The following is an 18847-nucleotide window of genomic DNA, read 5'->3' on the forward strand; positions in this document are numbered from 1 at the left end:
GCTGCATAATCAAAAGAGGTTCCCAGTGAATTTTCATATATAATTTCAAGTGCACGCTTAGATGTGTAAACGTGTGAAGTGATGCGTTTAGGCAGTGAATCATGAGTGACGGTTAACGCCGCAAAGATATTTTCCCGCGCAAAACAATTGACGTCGGCGCGAGAGTTAGAATCGATATAGACGACACAGATATACTTTGTAAGAGACGCGCATCAAACGCGAGGGGAAACTGATTGATGTTGAACTTCAAAAAAGTGTCATAATTAGACGTTAAGAGTTCTTGATTTATTGTTGAATGTCAAAAGAAACTAAGATTCATAGAATTAGTAGTTATTTAATGGGTCTTGTTCACTTTGGAATTTTGTTCGAAAATCCATTTCCATATATGTGCATGTATGAATGCCGGATGAATCAGAGAATAAATGAAAGAAGTGAATCCCCATTACTCACTACTAATAACTTTTACATTACAGCAATCAAGCGTAGAAATATATGTATTTAGGATAAAAAAGTTTATGAGTATAGATAAATGATATGACTTTTCAAGGAAATGATGGATTATGTCTTTGTATAAAATGAACCACACTTTCCATTATTCGATGATTTGAATCCAAAATCTACTGCAAGTTGCATGAATCCTTTAAATTACGAAGAATAAATCATTGACAGAAAATGTGTCAGAATTTTTGGACTTACAAGCACAAGTGGTGATGCGAAGTCCAAAAGAAAATTCAAACTGGAGTAAATATTATGATGTTTTCGGCAACAGCATTAGTCAATGGATAAATGGAAACTTTAAGTCAATGGCTAAATTCCTTGCAGTATATCGTAAGAAAAAGGAAGCATGAAGCCATAGGGATTTTGTTTTCAAAAAGGAGAATCTTGGACGGTGCAACCTAACCAGTTCTTTTACAGGAAGTTTCCCTTTCGGTCATTGCTAATTCTTTTGGAATGAATGTTGCATGTGAAATCTGGTATCCCTGTCCCTTCTACTCTTCCCATTGTGGGCCGCGTAGAAGACCGACTACAAATGTGGACGTCGGGGACATGCAAGATCCTAATAAAACTCGAGTTATTTATTGTAAAATTTTTTTTAGCTAGAGGCACAAATCACTCTTCTCCACATCGTTATATAAATCGATACCTGTCTTTCATTTAGAGATCAATTTCAAAATTATTTTTTCTCTTCTGTAGGCTTTCCTATCGTCTATGTACCGTAGGCTGGGGGGTCTAGGCTTAAGAGGTTTTCCAAGGTTTCCCTGCTTAAGAAAGTTCCCGAATAGGTAGACCCTGATAACAGTTTCATGAAAGATCATCTTCCTTGGTTGTGCACAGCAGACATAACACCTTGATGCACGTAAAAGCAATACAGCCACGGTACCTGTCTCTTCATTTATTCTGTTTTCAATGTTTCTTTTCTTCGCCTGTCTTAAACATAATTTTTTTTTTTCAGTCGGAGGACTGACACTCATCACTTCCGGGCTACCCACACTGATAGATAGCTCGCGAAGTGTGTCCGGTAAATCAAAATTAGGCTCGCAAACTTCGCTCGCTGCGAGGGGCATTGTAATGTCCCCACAGAAAATACCCTCTACCACGCACCAATTAATCATTGTCAATCAAACCATCCACATTCATTCACTTTGGAAAAGTATCTGATCTGATTTTCTCGTAACATATGAGGCGACAGCTCGACGACACCAAAGTATTTTCTAGTGAGTTTATTCTTTGAAATAGCGGAGATGCATATATGCATTCTCCATGGTTGTTAGAGGGGTAACTAGGACAGCTTCTGGAGTATCTGTTGAGGGCTTGACGTGTTTCTGAGAGATACATATTTTGCTTTTCTTCTCGCTAAAGCGAGCCAATTAACATTTGTGCCACTAGCGGTTTGTTTGAAGAGAAAGAGACTGTAAACGGAAAATAATTAAGACGTGGAATCACCGGAGATCTGGACGTGTAATGGAGATGGATTGAATACACAATTTCCTTCGTAAATAAGGTTTGTGACTTGTTTGTTCTGGAGTGAATGAACGAATGAGTTTTTTCTGAATCATTTGATTATCACATTGGCCCTGTAATTAGTGGGGAAGTTTCAGCTGTGTCGAAGAGAGCCTGCAATCACTGAGTCTGTGTTAAATCGTCCAAAAAGGCTTCGTACACATCTGGAATTCGCAATCTTTCGTAAAAGGAACAAATTGTCCACACGATTGATTCTCCCGACTGAATGCAGTGTTTAACAGTAATAATAAAATGTTAAACAGGCCATCAGACCGTGCATCAGAGTGTTATTAAAACAACAGTGTCCCATAATCGTACAGGAAGTAGTGATGGTAAAAAAAAGGCACTGTACACGTCCAGTATTTCTGAAAGTAAGCATAGGTTCGTCGACAAAGGTTAATACTCTGTCGTGTAGGCTGTTGATGTACATTGCTCATAACTAAATGGCTGTGCTTGTACCAAATACTCTGACTGTAACGTATTCAGCACTTGATGATAACGTGTACGTCATGAACGAATCCAAGTAGTGAATGAAGCACTGAACAAACACCACCAAGTCAAAGTCCACAATCGGGTCAGTATCCACATAGAAGCTAGGTGTGATTGGGAACAGCACATGCTGTATACTGTACAACACTGAGCCACAGTTGCTTGCTTGCCTGTTGCTGTCAGTAGCTCAGTCTATGTGACTCACGTTCTGCAACTCTGGTGGTGCTCTGCATCCTTGAGTTGTAGCACCCCCCACCCACTATATATTTCTATTGGTGGGTTTATTAAGACCCTCCTCCCTGAAATTGGCACACACGGACGAGAATGTCTTGGCCCATGCAAGTGTCAGTGGTGTGGGGGGGAGAGCAGACCAAGTACCATCAGCTCAGGGTCGACTCAGTCAGGGAGCCACGTCAAATGCTGCAGTTGTGGTGGAAGTGGTGGCATCCCCTCCGCAATAAACTGGTGTGGTGCCACTGGAGTGAAGGAAAGTAAGGGGAGAGGGACGGTCTCCATAGACTCCACAAACCATGATCTCCTTATCCACCTGCTAGCGAGTGAGGGGGACAGGGACAGTGCTCATACCAAGGTCCAGGAGGCATGTGGAGATGGTGAGAATCCTAGCTGGTGGCAACCCAGGTGTCCAGTCTGGGCTGGTTGTGGTGATTGTTCAAGAGGATATCTCCTGTCATGACATCAAACAGCTATCGCCTCCTACATCCTATGTTGTCCCCTTGGGTCCACCTTGGCTGAATGTACATGTCCAGACACAGGTCACCTGTGCATAGGCACGCCTGTGGACAGGATAAGCGCAGTGTATACGACACAGGAAGTCTAACAGGGTCCGTTGTCGATCCCCCTTCAGGATTTCAGCTGGTATTATCCTGTTGACAGAGGTGGATATATATTTCGCTAGCACATAGTCATATTCGAATGTGTCTTCAATGGTGCAGATCCTTTCAAGGGACAGATAGTACCAGAAGCGGTAGTGCACAGAACATGTGCTAGAATGGGAAGTTCGAGAGGGTATCCCCGAGGTCGTACATTACCAGCAGCCACATAGCTGCCTGAAAAGCCCCAGCGAATCGACATCGTCCCTTTCCCACTGGTGACCAGGGCAGGGCCATGGCGAGAAATTTGGTAATGGGGATGCCTGGTTCAGGGGGCAGGCGCGAAAAAAGTAGCACACACTTTCAACGTCAATATCAATGTCAGACCGGTAACTGGAGGCTGCAGGACCAGAGCAGGGTCTGGGTGATCACCAGGGAATCAGACTCTCTGTGGCCAGCATTAAGAAATCAATTGCGGTGTTCAGGCAGTAGAGCAGTGCGAAACAATTACAAGAACTTGGGACGACCTGGCAGGAATTATACTCCAGCCAGCCTCTCTGGGCTGCTGACAAAACATTTTGCAGGACTGGTCATGCAATTGCGCCAAGGCTACCTAGCGTGCCACCAGTTGGAATTCGTTAAGGATTGTGGAGCAAACACTTTCCTGGCAATCAAATTCCCTGTCATGGAGGCGGGACAGAGCATGTGCACTTGTGCGTTGGGCCGTGAGAGGAAATGGATTTCGTAAGGTTTTTTTTGGAGGGTCACCAGTTTTCTGACTAGTTCATGCGGCCGCCACGAATTCCTCTCCTGTGCCAACTTCTTCGTCTCAGATTAGCACTTGCAACCTACATCCTCAATTATTTGCTGGATGTATTCTAATCTGTCTTCCTCTACGGGTTTTGCCATCTACAGGTCCCTCTAGTACCAAGTAAGTCATTCCCTGAAGTATTAACAGCAGTCCTGTCATCCTGTCCCTTCTCCTTGTCAGTGTTCCCTAAATATCCCGTTCCTCTCTGATTCTGCGCACAACCTCCTCATTCCCTACCTTACCAGTCTACCTAATTTATAACATTCTGCTGTTGCACCTCATGTGAAATGCTTCGATTCTCTTCTATTCCGGATTCCCCACAGTCCACATTTCACTACCATACAATGCTGTGTTTCAGACGTACATTCTCAGATATTTCCTCCTCGAATTAAGGCCTATGTTTGATACTAGTAGACTTTTCTTGGCTAGGAATGACCTCTTTGCCAGTGCTAGTCTGCTTTTGATGTCCTCCTTGCTTCGTCCTTCATTGGTTATTTTGTAGCCAAGGCATCAGAATTCCTTAATTTCATCTACTTCTTGACCATCAGTACCGATGTTAAGTTTCTCACTGATCTCATTTTTGTTACTTCTCATTAGATTCCTCTTTCTTCGATTTCTCTCAGTCCATATTTGGAGGGTCATCAGTTTTCTGACTAGTTCATGCGGCCGCCACGAATTTCTCTCCTGTGCCAACTTCTTCGTCTCAGATTAGCACTTGCAACCTACATCCTCAATTATTTGCTGGATGTATTCTTATCTGTCTTCCTCTACTGGTTTTGCCATCTACAGGTCCCTCTAGTACCAAGTAAGTCACTCCCTGAAGTATTAACAGCAGTCCTGTCATCCTGTCCCTTCTCCTTGTCAGTGTTCCCTAAATATCCCGTTCCTCTCTGATTCTGCGCACAACCTCCTCATTCCCTACCTTACCAGTCCACCTAATTTATAACATTCTGCTGTTGCACCTCATGTGAAATGCTTCGATTCTCTTCTATTCCGGATTCCCCACAGTCCACATTTCACTACCATACAATGCTGTGTTTCAGACGTACATTCTCAGATATTTCCTCCTCGAATTAAGGCCTATGTTTGATACTAGTAGACTTTTCTTGGCTAGGAATGACCTCTTTGCCAGTGCTAGTCTGCTTTTGATGTCCTCCTTGCTTCGTCCTTCATTGGTTATTTTGTAGCCAAGGCATCAGAATTCCTTAATTTCATCTACTTCTTGACCATCAGTACCGATGTTAAGTTTCTCACTGATCTCATTTTTGTTACTTCTCATTAGATTCCTCTTTCTTCGATTTCTCTCAGTCCATATTGTGTATTTATTAGATTGTTCATTCCATTCAGCAGATAATGTAATTCTTCTTCACTTTCACTCAGGATAGCAAAGCCATCAGCAAATCGTATAATTGGTATTCCTTCACCTAGAATTTTAATTCCTCTCATGAACCTATCTTTTACTTTCATCATTGCTTCTTCGATGTTCAGATCGAACAGTAGGGGGGAAAGAAAACATCCTTGTCTCACACCCTCTTTAATCTGAGCGTTTCGTTCGTAGTCGTCCACTCTTCTTATTCCCTCTTGGCCCTTGTACATATTGTAGATATCGTAGTTCTGTATTCCTGAAGTTCCCAGAACATTTTTATATTTTCTTCTTTCATCGATCAACTGTAATACTTCTTATGTTACGCATGGTTTCTTCACACGTACCTTCTTTATATTTATGTTTTTCTTTCCAACTTCTGTGACTGCCCTTTTCAGAGATGTCCATTCCTCCTCAACTGTACTGCCTACTGAGCTATTTCTTATTGCTGTGTCTAAAGCCTTAGAGATTTCAAGCGTCTCTCATCATCCCTTGGTACTTCTGCATCTCACTTCTTTGAGTATTGATTCTCCCTGACTAATGTCTTACGCTTCAGCCTACTCTTCATCGCTACTATATTGTGATCTGAATCTATATCTGCTCGTGGGTACGCCTTGCAATCCAGTATCTGATTTCGGAATCTCTGTTTGGCCATGATGTAATCTAAATGAAATCCTCCCGTGTCACCCGGTCTTTTCCAAGTATACTTCCTCCTCTTGTGATTTTTGTACAGAGTATTCGCTATTACTAGCTGAAATTTATGACAGAACTCAATTGGTCTTTCTCCTCTCTCATTCCTTGTTCCAAGCCCAAATTCTCCTGTAACCTTTTCTTCTACTGTTTCTCATACAACTGCATTCCAGCACCCCATGAATATTAGATTTTCATTTCCCTTTATGTACTGTACTATCCTTTCAATATCCGCATATACTTTATCTATCTCTTCATCTTCAGCTTGCGACATCGGCATGTATACCTGATCTATCTTTGTAGGTGTGGGTTTGCTGTCGATTCTGACAAGAACAACACTATCACGAACTGTTCATTGTAACACGTTCTTTGGCCTACCTGTTATTCATAACGGATCTTACTCCAGTTATATCATTTTCTGCTGCTGTTGATATTACCCTATAATCATCTGCCCAGAAATCCTTTCCTTTCCATATTACTTCAATGACATCTACTATATCTAGATTGAGCCTTTGCATTTCCCTTTTTAGATTCTCTAGCTTCCCTACCACATTCAAGCTTCTGACATTCCACGCATCGAACACTATCCTTTCGTTTATTATTCACTCTTTCACTCATGGTCACCACCCCCCTGGCAATCCTCTTCCGGAGATCGGAATGGGGCACTACTCCAGAATCCTTTGTCAGTGGACAGATCATCAATACACTTTTTCAATTACAGACCACGCGTACTGTGGATACACGTTATGTGTCTTTAATGCGTTGGTTTCTATTGCCTTTTGCATCATCATATCCTAAATCATTGCTGATTCTTCTGCCTTTATGGACAGTTTCCCACTCCAAGGATAAAAGAGTGCCCTGAACCGCTGTCTGCTCCTCAGCCTTCTTTGACAAGGCCGTTGGCACATTGAGGGTGACTTCTTATGCCGGAAGTTTTTCGACCGCCAATAGCTGACTATTAATCAAAATTTAAGCTGTGGCGGGTTGAACACGGAACACATGACGGTTTGATTACTAATCAAAGAAGCTAGCTAGCCATAGACCACAGGTGCAGAAGATTCGTAGTGCTATTCGCTTAAGAACAACACCCAACGGTGCAAGCGCTTTGTCGTCTTGCCTGGGAGCTTAGAGCGATGCCTGAACAAGGGAATCAAAGGTTTGTTGTCAGTCAATTGGTAGAATTTTCTGCCATACAAATATATATAAAATGTCTTGAACCCACAAATAATAATTGCTAAAGCCTCCATCTCTATTTGGCAATAAATAAGCTGCGTAGTGTTTAATGTTTCGGTGGGACAGTCGATTATGCTCTCAGAGCGATCTGACAACTTGTGGGACAAAACTTCCGCAGTGCCAAAGTGGGATACGTCTGTTGTGCGGAGGTGTGATATCGTTATGAATAAGAATGTGACGCAAGTGTTTGATGATGGCGGCAAGGAAACTACACTTTTCCAATTGACAGCGTAAATCATTTTCCTGGAGCCGCTTAAAAAAGGATTGTAGTTTCTTGTGATTTTCCATGTGGGGCGACTCCTTAGTGATAATCTCGTCCAAATAATTAACACAGTGCGGAATACATTGACTCAGTTGTTACAAGTACTTTTGAGAAATGGCGGATGCATCCTCAGCCCCAAGCGGTAAGCGACCTTACCTGAATAACCTGCGTGGCATACTTAAAACTAGTAAATTGTTTGAAGCATCATCAAGCAGCAGCTGGAGATACGCATTCTTTCAATCTGTCTTGGAATTATAACGGCCCGTGGCCAGTTTAGCCAACAACTCCTCCACGCAAGACAATGCGTAGAGATCAGCATTAGGCGAATTAATGGTGGGCTTCAGATCACTACAAATACGTGATGAACTGTTCGGTTTCTTAATGACCACCGTAGGCGTTGCCCTTGACTGATGGAAACCTGGGAAATAACACATTGCTCGAGAAGACCTGCGTGTTTAGACTGAAGAGCCTCAGTAACTGCAAAAAAAAAAAAGCAGGCGAGCTCAGCAAAATTTTGCCACTTCAGAAGGCTTTAGAGAAATGTGAGAGGTAAAAGCTGCGTGCAAACCCAAGTGTTAGTTCAAAAATCTTCCTACAAGAAGCGGTCAGGGCATGAAGATCAGCAAAAGGTACTGCACATTAAATTAACTTGCTCCCCTACTGTGAACCCATGCAGGTAAATGTGTGTAAGCCGTGAATGTTAGTAGTTGGTTAGTATGTGTTCAGTGTTTTTGTACTTAGCTGCCAGCGACATTTATCTGAGGAGAGGAATGGCCTACAGCAGTAGGGCAGGACAGGCGCTGGGCTTTTCGTTGTGGACACAAACCAAGCCATTGATTGTCAAGCCACAGTGTGAAGTCCAAAGTGAACTTTCGTGGTGCCCTCCTGCCCCACAGCCATGGTGATAATAGATCACAGCAGTGTACTCTCACTGCGGCTGACCATGCTGCTGGTGGGTTGATTGTTAATCGCATTCAGGAGGATGGCGGTTCAAATCTCTGTCTGGCCATCCAAATTCAGATTTTCTGTGATTTCCCTGAATCACTACAGGAAAATTACAGGACAGGTCCTTTGAAAGGGCATTTCCTTCCGCATCCTTGAAATAATCCGAGCTTATGCTCTGACTGTAATGATCTCAGTGTTGACCAGACGTTAAACTCAAATGTCTCTTCCTTCCTTCTGCTTGCTGTACGCAGTTTCTGGGCGACCACACTTGCTGCAGGCCTAACATTGTCCCTCATTATATGGGTAACAGCTTCTGTTGTGCCCGCGGGCCACGGTTAGGGCCAGAGTGGACTGGAGTTTCTTCAGCGTGCATGATGAATGATGCAACGCTAAGGAGGGAGAGTGTTTCTGACCCACCTGATTAACATACACAGGCTGACCAAATAACAGACACCCTCAGCTGAGTGCACCTGTGGGCAGCTTTACAGCATTTAGGTCCATGCTCGGCTCACTGGCAGACATCTACCTGCTTGCCCTTACGGCTGCCTACCATCTAACCCGTCGTCACTCAAAGCAGGTAGCGCCTGTCACGTAGGCACAGCGTACCAAAACGCAGTCAGGTGGGTTGGCGACCTACTTAGTAGGGGCTGGGGGGTCGACTGACAAGTCAGGCTGTGAATAGGCGGTTTTAGAGGCAGAATGATGTGTAGCAATCATTAGTTAACCGCTGTTTGCGATGGTGACTGACAATTTGAAAAACTTGAATTCATTTTTAAAATCAGGCTTAGCTGGCGAAGCAACCTTAAAAGATTTAGCAGTTGTAAGCACTTCACCTAGACTAGGATCAGACATACCCAAAGCTTTTGCAGTGACCTGTCTGTTAAGGGCAAGGCACATCACCATATCCCGAATCGACGGCTGTTATACGACGCTTTACAGCTCAGACACGTGGTATTTTACCTGCATATGAGACACTGCGAGTCAGCCACTGATGTGGCGTCTGACTGTCCATATTATTTATGACACTAATTAAACTGTAGCGTAGCAGTAACGAGGTGCGTTTGTTAACCGTAGTGTTTATTTATGAGAGCACAGATATCACTGAAACACAAATCACTATGGCCCAGAGTGAGTGCAAATTCTGCACTGCTTCATATAAACTACTAGCAGAGGACAGGAGCAATGTACTTTGCTGCCCAGAAATGCCATAAGCAAAAAGTACCGTACAAAACGGCGCAGGGAGCCTTCCCAGCTGTCCGAAGACTTATTCAAAGCAATGAAAGCCAATGGGGGCATAGTCACAGCCACCGACTAACGAGCCTCTGGTGGCGCTCTGTACTCACAAGTTGCAACGCCTATGAAGCGCTATCTATATCACCCGCTGGCGTGGATATTAGACAGCTGCTCCACGCCCCTGCACATTTCTTTCAGCATCATCTTCTAGACGTCTTAACTCTCGCTCCTCCATACCTGGCGTGTAAGCCCTGTTTCGCTGTTTGTGTTTCGAATGATTCAGTATCTGCAGGTTGCTGGAACAGCCTACTGAATATTTTTTTGAAATGCAATGCTACGTTAAAGATGCCATTTAGCGCTCGTGGCACGTGACTTTCGATAACACCGCTGGAAGAACCAGATCTGTTGTTCCTCAGGGGCAATAATAGGGCTCTATTCCGCTCTTTGAGTGTTCCCACTCCACATAATCACTGATCTTGATTTGATACCTCCGCAGTCTGAATCGACACATACAGAATGACTGAGGTGGTAAGCAGTTGTAACTGATTTGTTTGTTACAGCATCACAGCCAGACAACTGAGTACAGGGACAAAAACAACCAGTAAAAAGGAAAAGAGGAATGGACATATGCAGGGCAGTAGTGGTGAGGCTTACCGGCAGGCGCTATATGGGAAATGCCGACCGCTGGAGGGGAAGCGACATTTTAAACTGAAATGCTAACATTTTTTCCAAATATTAAGTGCAGTCCCTCGCCGACCACCCTTGCATGATGACCATTCAAAAAGTTCTGTCACTTCTGCTTTGGTTAGTATCTAAAAAGAATTCCGCTGCAGATGCAGCGATCTATTTTCACCTGCCTTGTTAAACATTAATAACTTTCAGAGAAGCGACATGACTGGCGAAATTTGAGTAAAACCTACACACTTCTCTCGTTTCCGTGTCAAAATTTGTTTCTGTTGCCGTAAAACATTGGAGTTTACACAGTGTCACCTCACCAACACGCTGTGCAGACGCAACTGCACTGTGGAGTAACAGGGCGGATAATTAACTTTTCCATAATAACCATATAGCTGTATACCCTCTGGCTACATCGTTGTCGCGGCGCCATGGCAAATGAGTATGCTACAACAGATTAATTTTCTCGATATTGATGACAGATAGAGACCTCCATCCAGGTCTAAAGAAAAATTCAATATGCTCGCTACGTTTAATACACAGCAATGCGTTATGAAACATGCACCAAACGCAATATCATAGCGACCCCTATCTTTCATTGCAAACATTTTCTAATTTCGCGCATTGTCTCCTACTTCCATATTAATAACGCAATAACTATGATCATTAACCTCCCCCCATGAACCATAGACCTTTCCGTTGGTGGGGAGGCTTGCGTGCCTCAGCGATACAGATATCCGTACCGTAGGTGCAACCACAACGGAGGGGTATCTGTTGAGAGGCCAGACAAACATGTGGTTCCTGAAGAGGGGCAGCAGCCTTTTCAGTAGTTGCAGGGGCAACAGTCTGGATGATTGACTGATCTGGCCTTGTAACACTAACCAAAACGGCCTTGCTGTGCTGGTACTGCGAACGGCTGAAAGCAAGGGGAAACAACGGCTGTAATTTTTCCTGAGGGCATGCAGCTTTACTGTATGGTTAAATGATGATGGCGTCCTCTTGGGTAAAATATTCCGGAGGTAAAATAGTCCCCCATTCGGATCTCCGGGCGGGGACTACTCAGGAGGACGTCGTTATCAGGAAAAAGAAAACTGGCGTTCTACGGATCGGGGCGTGGAATGTCAGATCCCTTAATCGGGCAGATAGGTTAGAAAATTTAAAAAGGGAAATGGATAGGTTAAAGTTGGATATAGTGGGAATTAGTGAAGTTCGGTGGCAGGAGGAACAAGACTTTTGGTCAGGTGAATACAGGGTTATAAATACAAAATCAAATAGGAGTAATGCAGGAGTAGGTTTAATAATGAATAAAAAAATAGGAGTATGGGTAAGCTACTACAAACAGCATAGTGAACGCATTATTGTGGCCAAGATAGACACGAAGCCCACGCCTACTACAATAGTACAAGTTTATATGCCAACTAGCTCTGCAGATGACAAAGAAATTGATGAAATGTATGATGAGATAAAAGAAATTTTCAGGTAGTGAAGGGAGACGAAAATTTAATAGTCATGGGTGACTGGAAATCAAGAGTAGGAAAAGCGAGAGAAGGAAACATAGTAGGTGAAAATGGATTGGGGCTAAGAAATGAAAGAGGAAGCCGCCTGGTAGAATTTTGCACAGAGCATAACTTAATCATAGCTAACAATTGGTTTAAGAATCATGAAAGAAGGTTGTATACATGGAAGAAGCCTGGAGATACTGACAGGTTTCACATAGATTACATAATGGTAAGACAGAGATTTAGGAGCCAGGTTTTAAATTGTAAGACATTTCCAGGGGCAGATGTGGACTCTGCCCACAATCTACTGCTTATGAACTATAGATTAAAACTGAAGAAACTGCAAAAAGGTGGGAATTTAAGGAGATTGGACGTGGATAAACTGACTAAACCAGAGGTTGTACAGAGTTTCAGGGAGAGCATAAGAGAACATTTGACAAGAATGGGGGAAAGAAATACACTAGAAGAAGAATGGGTAGCTTTGAGGGATGAATTAGTGAAGGCAGCAGAGGATCAAGTATGTAAAAAGACGAGGGCTAATAGAAATCCTTGGGTGACGGAAGAAATATTGAATTTAATTGATGAAAGGAGAAAATATAAAAATGCAGTAAATGAAGCAGCCAAAAAGGAATACAAACGTCTCAAAAATGAGATCGACAGGAAGCGCAAAGTGGCTAAGCAGGGATGGCTAGAGGACAAATGTAAGGGTGTAGAGGCTTATCTCACCAGGGGTAAAATAGATACTGCCCATAGGAAAATTAAAGAGACCTTTGGAGAAAAGAGAACCACTTGTATGAATATCAAGAGCTCAGATGGAAACCCAGTTCTAAGCAAAGAAGGGAAAGCAGAAAGGTGGAAGGAGTATATAGAGGGTCCACACAAGGGCGATTTACTTGAGGGCAATGTTATAGAAATGGAAGATGATGAAGATTGAATGGGAGATAAGATATTGCGTGAAGAGTTTGATAGAGCTCTGAAAGACCTAAGTCGAAACAAGGCCCCGGGAGTAGAGAACATTCCATTAGAACTACTGACAGCCTTGGGAGAGCCAGTTCTGACAAAACTCTACCATCTGGTGAGCAAGATGTATGAGACAGGCGAAATACCCTCAGACTTCAAGAAGAATATAATAATTCCAATCCCAAAGAAAGCAGGTGTTGACAGATGTGAACATTACCGAACTATGAGTTTAATAAGTCAAAGCTGCAAAATACTAACGCGAATTCTTTACAGACGAATGGAAAAACTGGTAGAAGCTGACCTCGGGGAAGATCAGTTTGGACTCCGTAGAAATATGGGAAGACGTGAGGCAAAACTGTCTCTACGACTTATTTTAGAAGCTAGATTAAGTTCAGGCAAACCCACGTTTCTAGCATTTGTAGACTTAGAGAAAGCTTTTGACATCGTTGACTGGAATACTCTCATTCAAATTCTGAAGGTGGCAGGGATAAAATACAGAGAGCGAAAGGCTATTTACAAATTGTACAAAAAGCAGATGGCAGTTATGCGAGTCGAGGGACATGAAAGGGAAGCAGTGGTTGGGAAGGGCGTGAGACAGGGTTGTAGCCTATCCCCGATGTTGTTCAATCTGTACATTGAGCAAGCAGTAAAGGAAACAAAAGAAAAATTCGAAGTGGGTATTAAAATCCATGGAGTAAAAAGTGAAAACTTTAAGGTTCGCCGAGGACATTGAAATTCTGTCGGAGACAGCGAAGGACTTGGAAGAGCAGTTGAACGGAATGGACAGTGTCTTGAAAGGAGGATATAAGATGAACATCAACAAAAGCAAAATGAGGACAATGGAATGCAGTCAAATTAAATCAGGTGATGCTGAGGGAATTAGATTAGGAAATGAGACACTTAAAGTAGTAAAGGAGTTTTCCTATTTGGGGAGAACAATAACTGATGATGGTCGAAGTAGAGAGGATATAAAATGTAGACTGGCAATGGCATGGAAAGCGTTTCTGAAGAAGAGAAACTTGTTAACATCGAGCATAGATTTAAGTGTCAGGAAGTCGTTTCTGAAAGTTTTTGTATGGACTGTGGCCATGTATGGAAGTGAAACATGGACGATAAATAGTTTGGACAAGAAGAGAATAGAAGCTTTCGAAATGTGGTGCTACAGAAGAATGCTGAAGATTAGCTGGGAGGCTAATGAGGAGGTACTGAATAGGGATGGGGAGAAGAGGAGTTTGTGGCACAACTTGACTAGAGGTAGGGATCGGTTGGTAGGACATGTTCTGAGGCATCAAGGGATCACAAATTTAGCACTGGAGAGCAGCGTGGAGGGTAAAAATCTTAGAGGGAGACCAAGAGATGAATACACTAAGCAGATTCAGAAGGATGTAGGTTGCACTAAGTACTAGGAGATGTAGAAGCTTGCACAGGATAGAGTAGCATGGAGAGCTGCATCAAACCAGTCTCAGGACTGAGGACCACAACAACAACAACAACATGATCATTAACGAAATGATGGTTCAGATGGCTCTGAGCACTATGGGACTTAACATCTGAGGTCATCAGTCCCCTAGAACTTAGAACTACTTAATCTTAACTAACCTAAGGACATCACACACATCCATGCCCGAGGCAGGATTCGAACCTGCGACGTAGCGGTCGCGCGGTTGCAGACTGAAGCGCCTAGAACCGCTCCACCACAGCGGCCGGGAACGAAATGATGGGCACATCATCATGAACCTGACGTATATGGGTATAAGTAAGACAAAAGTGAATTTTTTTACGGAATAGTCTCTACCAAAATCCTTTGAGAAAGATTACAGGGCGTGCGTCTCGATTCTGTCATCGCCGACCAGCCGAAAGCTGCAAAACTGACTGCCTCCCCTTTCGGACAAACTAATGTACTCCCTCAGCACTTTGGACTGAAATTGGTCACTGTGCATCCTGCACGGACTCTACATAGCTATCGACGATCACAAAGGCAGTCACTTCACTCTTGCTGCACAATATGATTCAGTCTAATTGCAAATATCGGTTGCTGGTGGGGGTTGAATCTAATTCCACTAAAACACGAGTCGACTGACTAAACTTCCGTACCACATAATTCAGTGCTTACATCGATTTTCTTTATCTTCTTTCCTTTCATTCAAAATCCGTCTGTACGTTTTGACAGTGATAAGCTGGAGAAACTTAAAGAAAAACCACTTGCACTACAATCTTGCCATAGAGTTCAACTAGGAAACCACATATTATTGCCGGTCGGGATGGCCGAGCGGCTCTAGACGCTACAGTCTGGAACCGGGCGACCGCTACGGTCGCAAGTTCGAAACCTGCCTCGGGCATGGATGTGTGTGATGTCCTTAGGTTAGTTAGGTTTAAGTAGTTCTAAGTTCTAGGGGACTGATGACCTCAGAAGTTAAGTCCCATGGTGCTCAGAGCCATTTGAACCATATATTGTCCCCTGTGTTTATTGAGTGACGGTGTGAGTTTGGTTCAAACAACTAGTAGTGCAAATGAAGTGGTTAATCTGACTAATAGGCCCATTGTGAAGAAGTACTGACGTTTTCAAATTTTGTTCCAGGTGCTGCGCATCAACAAGCAGTCGATGGACGCCACTGCCACCGGCCAGGTGATCAACCTGATGTCTAACGACGTGGCCCGCTTCGACGTGGCGTCGGTATACGGCAACTTCCTTTGGCTGAGCTTCCTGCAGCTGGCGCTCGTCACTTACTGCTTGTACCGCTACGTGTCCTGGGCTGCCTTCGCCGGTGTCGTCTACGTCGTTCTGATGACAGTGCCGCCACAGAGTATGTCACTACAAAACTGTGTCTAGCGCGATTTTGTAAACGTTTCAGTAGCTAGTCGCTAATAACTTAATATATTTGTTTACTTGGGCCTGGACCAAGTGCTAGAGGTGGAACATGTAGCACAGATACAGACTGGGAAATATAGAGCGAATTATGGAGGATGCTGAGAGTAGCAGATACCTATAAATGAAAAGATAAGCGTAAAACAGAAAGAAATTGAGAATGGCATCATACCAGTACAAAAGCTGATTTCTTTCGTTTTTTAATGCGTTTATCTCTTTTTTTTTACACAAAGTAAAAGAAAAGAAACGAAATAAACATATGGATCAGTCCTGTATCAATGTGTAGGTTAGGAAGTGGAACAGTAAACGTCAAACACGAGTGTGTAAAGCTCAGTTTAAGAGTGGAAGTTTTACAGCATTTCTCATGGGTGAAGTCCGATTCACTCACTAATCAGTAATTTTAATTTCAGACCTTAAAAGGATATTTGTAATGCTTCGAAAAAGACGCATTGACTCAGTCTAGAATGTAGTGCTTTTTAAAATGCCCAACCAAGGGAATAAAACATTCTGCTGACCTAGTATCGCGCCCTGATCGCTGTCGGGATGGTTGTTCCAGGCTGCTTATTTGCTGCCTACGATGGTGCAACAGAATGACACTTCTGTTAATGAACGCCTAATTATATTAAGTCAACAAATGCTATTTACTTTATCTTTCAGTCCATGACCAAATGGTCAGTATATACAGTTCCACACAGTAAATGGAATGACACTATTAATAAATATAGACTTCGGTCAGAAATCGGTAGCTAAGGTAGAATATTCAAAATTTCTAGGTGTATGCGTTGATGAGGGGTTGAACTGGAAAAAACACACTGAATATCTGCTCAAACGTTTGAGTTCAGCTACTTATGCTATTAGAGTCATTGCAAATTTTGGCGATATACATCTCAGTAAATTAGCTTACCACGCCTATTTTCATCCTCTGCTTTTGTATGACATCATATTCTGGGATAACTCATCACTGAGTAAAAGAGTGTTCATTGCACAAAAGCGTGTAATCAGAATAATTGCTGGAGCTCATCCAAGATCATCTTACAGACACTTATTTAAAGAGCTAGGGATCTTTACTGTAACCTCACAATATATATATATTCACTTATGAAATTTGTTATTAACAACGAATTCAAATGTAATAGCAGTGTACATGGCTACAACACTAGGAGAAAGGATGATTTCATTACTCAAGGTTAAACCTAGCTTTAGCTCAGAAGGGGGTAAATTATGCTGCCTCAAAAGTCTTTGGTCACTTACCTAATAGCATCAGAAGTCTGACAGATAGCCATATAGCATTTAAAAGGAAATTAAAAGAATTTCTGAATGGCAACTCCCTCTACTCATTAGATGAATTTTTGGATATAGTAAGTGGGTAGTTTCCCCACCCCCGTCCCAAAAAAATTAAAAAATATTAAGTGTCATGTAATATTTTGTGTAATGCAATATCTTGTATAGACACCTTTTATTAACCTGACACGTTCCACATCATTACGAAGTGTCGTATTCATGATCTATGGTACAAGTAATAATCTAGAACATGATATTTGAGATTCAGCGCATTGCATCGGTCGGTTCTTGCACAATCAGTTCTGAAACTAGGATGGAAGATTTGCCAAAAATGAATATTTGAGAAGGGATTTTCAGTTCCGCAATCAAGTTCTTGTAACAAAGAAAGACCATCTGAAAATCTTGCTCGCTAGTGGGGCATTGGAGCTTTCTTGAATTTGGTTTTTGAACATATAGTCCAGAAAAAATAAATGCATGGAATGTGTACGTGAGAGAATAACGTTAATGATTTGCATTGACCAGAATCACAATGTACTTTTAATAATGTGTATCATTGTTTCACTTTTAATTACTTAGCTGAATGATGGCACGATATTTGAGATCTGCCCCATTACAGCTCTTCAGCCCAATCCGAAAGCATTGGGAACGGAGCACAGGTGATCCCATTTCATAATACTTTGGAGGGGATTGTCATTTCTCGCATTTTCATTACAGCCAAGGAAATCTATCTAAAATTTCGGCACAGTTAAGGGTTTGGAGGTATTCGTAATTTATTTCTGAGACAATAAATCCTACACAGAAATGTGAAAACCTCGTGGCTGTTTGTTTGTGTGTGTGTGTGTGTGTGTGTGTGTGTGTAAGAAAGTTACATTGTAGATGACCTGCAATCAAATCTCCTCAGATATCCGACCGCTTTAGTCTACCTACGCTGGAAGACGTAAAGGAGAGGATATGCTTTCTGACACATCGATGAGAAACTTCCGACTGAAACGCGAAGAAACCTGAGAGGTGGAACAGACTGCTGAAGATGTGACCCACAGTATACACGGATCTTGTCAGCCACATAAGATTCGAGTTGAGAGTGGGGCGCAGGAAGTCCAGTGTCGGGGGAGGTTTCCAGTTAGTGCATTTTCTTTTCATCCGAAGGGTATCTCCCAAAACGGTGTACTGAGTTGTAGTGAGGAGGGGTAAAGAGATTTGAGCCATTTTTCATTTAATTGTAGGACAATACAACCCAGACAAGGGAATGTAAAGGCCTAGTTCAAGTGTTTGTTTGCGTACCTGTTTATCTGTGTAAGGGCGTTAAAGGGGTGACTTTCACAAAAATTTCAGTGTACCTAGTAACAAGTATGTGCTATTTTCTCTCTCTTTTCATTTATCGTTCCAAGGAGTAGATCGGGTTCTTTGGAACATGTGGTTCTTGATAGCCAATTAGCCAATGGGCCGGCAGTGGAAAGTAGGCGTTGATAAATGGAAATAAAAATAACTCAAAATTAAATCCTCTATACGGCAAATTTGCCTGTAACTTTGTTGAATTATATACAGTCTTGAAACTACACGTGAACTCAAGTCTGTAATGACCTCTGAAGTACTTCAAATAGCAGGCAGAATTACAGAATACATAGGAACCATTAGTTTCGTGATACCATTAGTTGTATAGAAAAAGACAAAATACAACTAAGAAATTTTATCATTGCTGCATGTAATAA

At 42.5% G+C, this 18847-nt stretch overlaps 1 protein-coding gene across 1 annotated transcript in view; it reads left to right on the forward strand.

Moving 5' to 3' along the window:
- LOC124594075 (ATP-binding cassette sub-family C member 4-like) overlaps window positions 1–18847 on the forward strand; it is a 282274-nt gene that overhangs the window by 80143 nt on the left and 183284 nt on the right. The window contains exon 5 of the mRNA XM_047132426.1: window positions 15570–15795. Coding sequence (XP_046988382.1) covers window positions 15570–15795 — 226 coding nt within the window. The remainder of the gene's footprint in view (window positions 1–15569; window positions 15796–18847) is intronic.

Source organism: Schistocerca americana, chromosome 2 (assembly GCF_021461395.2).
Source record: "Schistocerca americana isolate TAMUIC-IGC-003095 chromosome 2, iqSchAmer2.1, whole genome shotgun sequence".
Lineage (NCBI taxonomy): Eukaryota > Metazoa > Arthropoda > Insecta > Orthoptera > Acrididae > Schistocerca > Schistocerca americana.